The sequence below is a fragment of the Dioscorea cayenensis genome, chromosome 16, assembly GCF_009730915.1.
Source record: "Dioscorea cayenensis subsp. rotundata cultivar TDr96_F1 chromosome 16, TDr96_F1_v2_PseudoChromosome.rev07_lg8_w22 25.fasta, whole genome shotgun sequence".
Classification (NCBI taxonomy): Eukaryota; Viridiplantae; Streptophyta; class Magnoliopsida; order Dioscoreales; family Dioscoreaceae; genus Dioscorea; species Dioscorea cayenensis.
In genome coordinates this window covers 5,532,103-5,534,545 of record NC_052486.1, presented here as the reverse complement: position 1 = coordinate 5,534,545, position 2,443 = coordinate 5,532,103, and the positions used below count along the sequence as shown (strand labels likewise).

Below are 2,443 nucleotides of genomic sequence, written 5' to 3'. Positions count from 1 at the left end.
ATGTTGCTGGACAAGGCCACATTTCCACCCCATCAACAACCTGCGGGTGTTCTATTCATCCGGCCTTCGTCAGAAGATCAAGAGATTGTTTCAATGGAAGTCGGTGATCAGTTTTCTGACAGTGAACATTTTAAAGATGCACTTAGGAATTTTGCTATCAAACGCAATTTTATCTTTACATTCATCAAGAATGACAAGCAGAGAGTGACTGTCAAGTGTGCTGCTGAAGGTTGTGAATGGCGTGCCCACGCGTCCATGGAAGGTAACCACCAGACATTTAGGATCAAGACGATGTATCCCACACACACGTGTGGTGGCTGTATTGGCAAATCCTTACATCCCAAGGCATCAAAAAAGTGGGTGAGTGCACGTGTCATACATAAGCTGAATGACCGTCCCCTGTATAGGGCTATTGACATTCAGCATGATATGTTGCGAGACCAAGGTGTCTATTTATCCTATAAACAAGCTTGGCTAGGGAAAGAGGTCACCAAGGAGGTTTTGCATGGGAGTAAGGTGGCGAGCTATGACTTATTGATGTGGTACGCGAAGAAGGTGTTAGTGACAAACCCTGGTAGCGTTGCTATCGTAGAGAATGACAGTCCCGGTTTCAAGCGTGCGTTTTTTGACTTTGAAGCATGTGTCATTGGTTTCAAGACAGGATGTAGGCCATTGCTGTACCTAGATGAAACTCACTTGCTCGGTAAATACATGGGCACTTTGTTAGGTGCAACGGGAAAAGATGGGAACGATGGTTTTTTTCATGTGGCATTTGTAATCGTAGATAATGAAACAGATGCGAACTGGACGTGGTTCTTGTCAAAGCTTGGAGATACTATATATGATAATGATGAATATGTGAAACTTATTACATTTATATCTGATAGGTCCAAGGGCCTTATCAATGCTGTCGCGAAGGTATTCCCTTCCTCACCGCATGTATATTGTTTGCGCCACTTGGAAGCAAACTTCATGAAAGCAAATGTCAGACTTGGCAAATCACTGAAAGAAAGGTGCTAGTCTATATTATCGAGAATTGTGTTTTCATGTGCTGAAAAAGAATTCGATGAGGCTGTTGCCGATCTGTTAAACACATCGGCGGATGCACATCAATGGTTGATGCAGAAATCTGATTTGGCACACTGGGCGAACTACATGTTCAAAGGTGAGAGATGGGGGGATATGTACTCAAACGTGGCGGAGTCGTTTAATGCATGGATAAAAGAGGCACGCCATCTCCCTGTCACAAACATGGTAGACTCGATAAGGTACGCACCATTTCGCTTAAATTTATTTATTCCTGATTGAGTGTCAATTATTTCGCTTAATATTAATTGTTTCTGCTTAATATAAATAGTTTACGATTAAATTATAATTTTTCTGATTAAGTTTAAATTTTTTTCGCGTATGTTTAATTGTTATCACTTAATATTAAGATTTCTTGCTTAACTTGCATTGTTTATGATTAAATTATAATTTTCTAATTAAGTTTCAAATATTTCGCTTAAGTTTAATTGTTACCGCTTAAGTTACATCGTTTACGATTAAATTATAGTGTTTCCGATTAAGTTTTAATATTTCCGCTTATTATTTCATGATTCTTCTTTTGTACAAAGGTTTAAGTTGATGGGCATGTTGTGTCATCGACGTGAACAATCTCAGATGGGAGAGACGTCTATGTCCTGTCATACATCGAAAGATTGAGGAACTTGTTGAAGAGTCTTGCAACCTACTGGTTGGTCGTTCCGACGGTGACCATTTTGAAGTGGTTGACCAGAAAAACTACTGCATCAATTTGAACGCTTGGACATGCTCATGTCGTAGGTGGCAGGTATATGGCATTCCATGCAAACATGCATGTGCGGCAATACTACAGACAGACACAAATATTCATCGATATGTCGATGACTACTTCATAGTGGACTCTTACCGACAAGCATATACAGAAGCCATATTCCCAGTACCAGATAATGACAAACCAGATGATATCAATCGCGAACTACTTGTGCGCCCTCCAATCACCAAGAAGCCAGTTGGTCGGCCAAGACAGAAGCGTCTAGAGTCACAAGCATCAATCGTTCACGAATTACGATGCAGCCGTTGCCATGATGTCTGGTCATAACCAGTAGATCCTATAATGCATCGATAGTCGATCGACTAGATGATGTTATTTTACGTGTAGCTTGCCACAACAAAAAGCCGTATGTTCTAATTTTTAAGTGAAAACAACTAATTTTAACCAAGATGGACTGAAATTTAAGCAAGATGAGCTGATATTTAAGCAGAGATGAACTAATTTTAACTAAGAACGATTCTTTTTAAGTAGACAAGCATATACGTGCATGACAAACAACTCTTGTTCAAAGCATCATAGTGATATGCAAATAAGTACATGTCGAGAACTCAAACTAGAAGAAAAGTCAAGTTAATGAGAACGTATTGT

General features: G+C 39.7%; 1 protein-coding gene across 1 annotated transcript; it reads left to right on the top strand.

The window, feature by feature from the left end:
* On the top strand, positions 1-2,122 carry LOC120278458. The gene is made up of 3 exons (XM_039285252.1): positions 1-994; positions 1,061-1,268; positions 1,663-2,122. Exons 1-3 carry the CDS (start codon positions 1-3, stop codon positions 2,120-2,122), a joined length of 1,662 nt encoding a protein of 553 aa, XP_039141186.1.
* Positions 2,123-2,443: the final 321 nt, after the last annotated feature.

Coding starts and splice junctions, on each gene's coding strand:
- LOC120278458 (XM_039285252.1), top strand. CDS start 1: ATGTTGCTGGACAAGGCCACATTTCCACCCCATCAACAACCTGCGGGT. Junction 995..1,060: donor GAAAGCAAATGTCAGACTTG/GCAAATCACTGA, acceptor GTGCTGAAAAAG/AATTCGATGAGGCTGTTGCC. Junction 1,269..1,662: donor AACATGGTAGACTCGATAAG/GTACGCACCATT, acceptor GAACAATCTCAG/ATGGGAGAGACGTCTATGTC.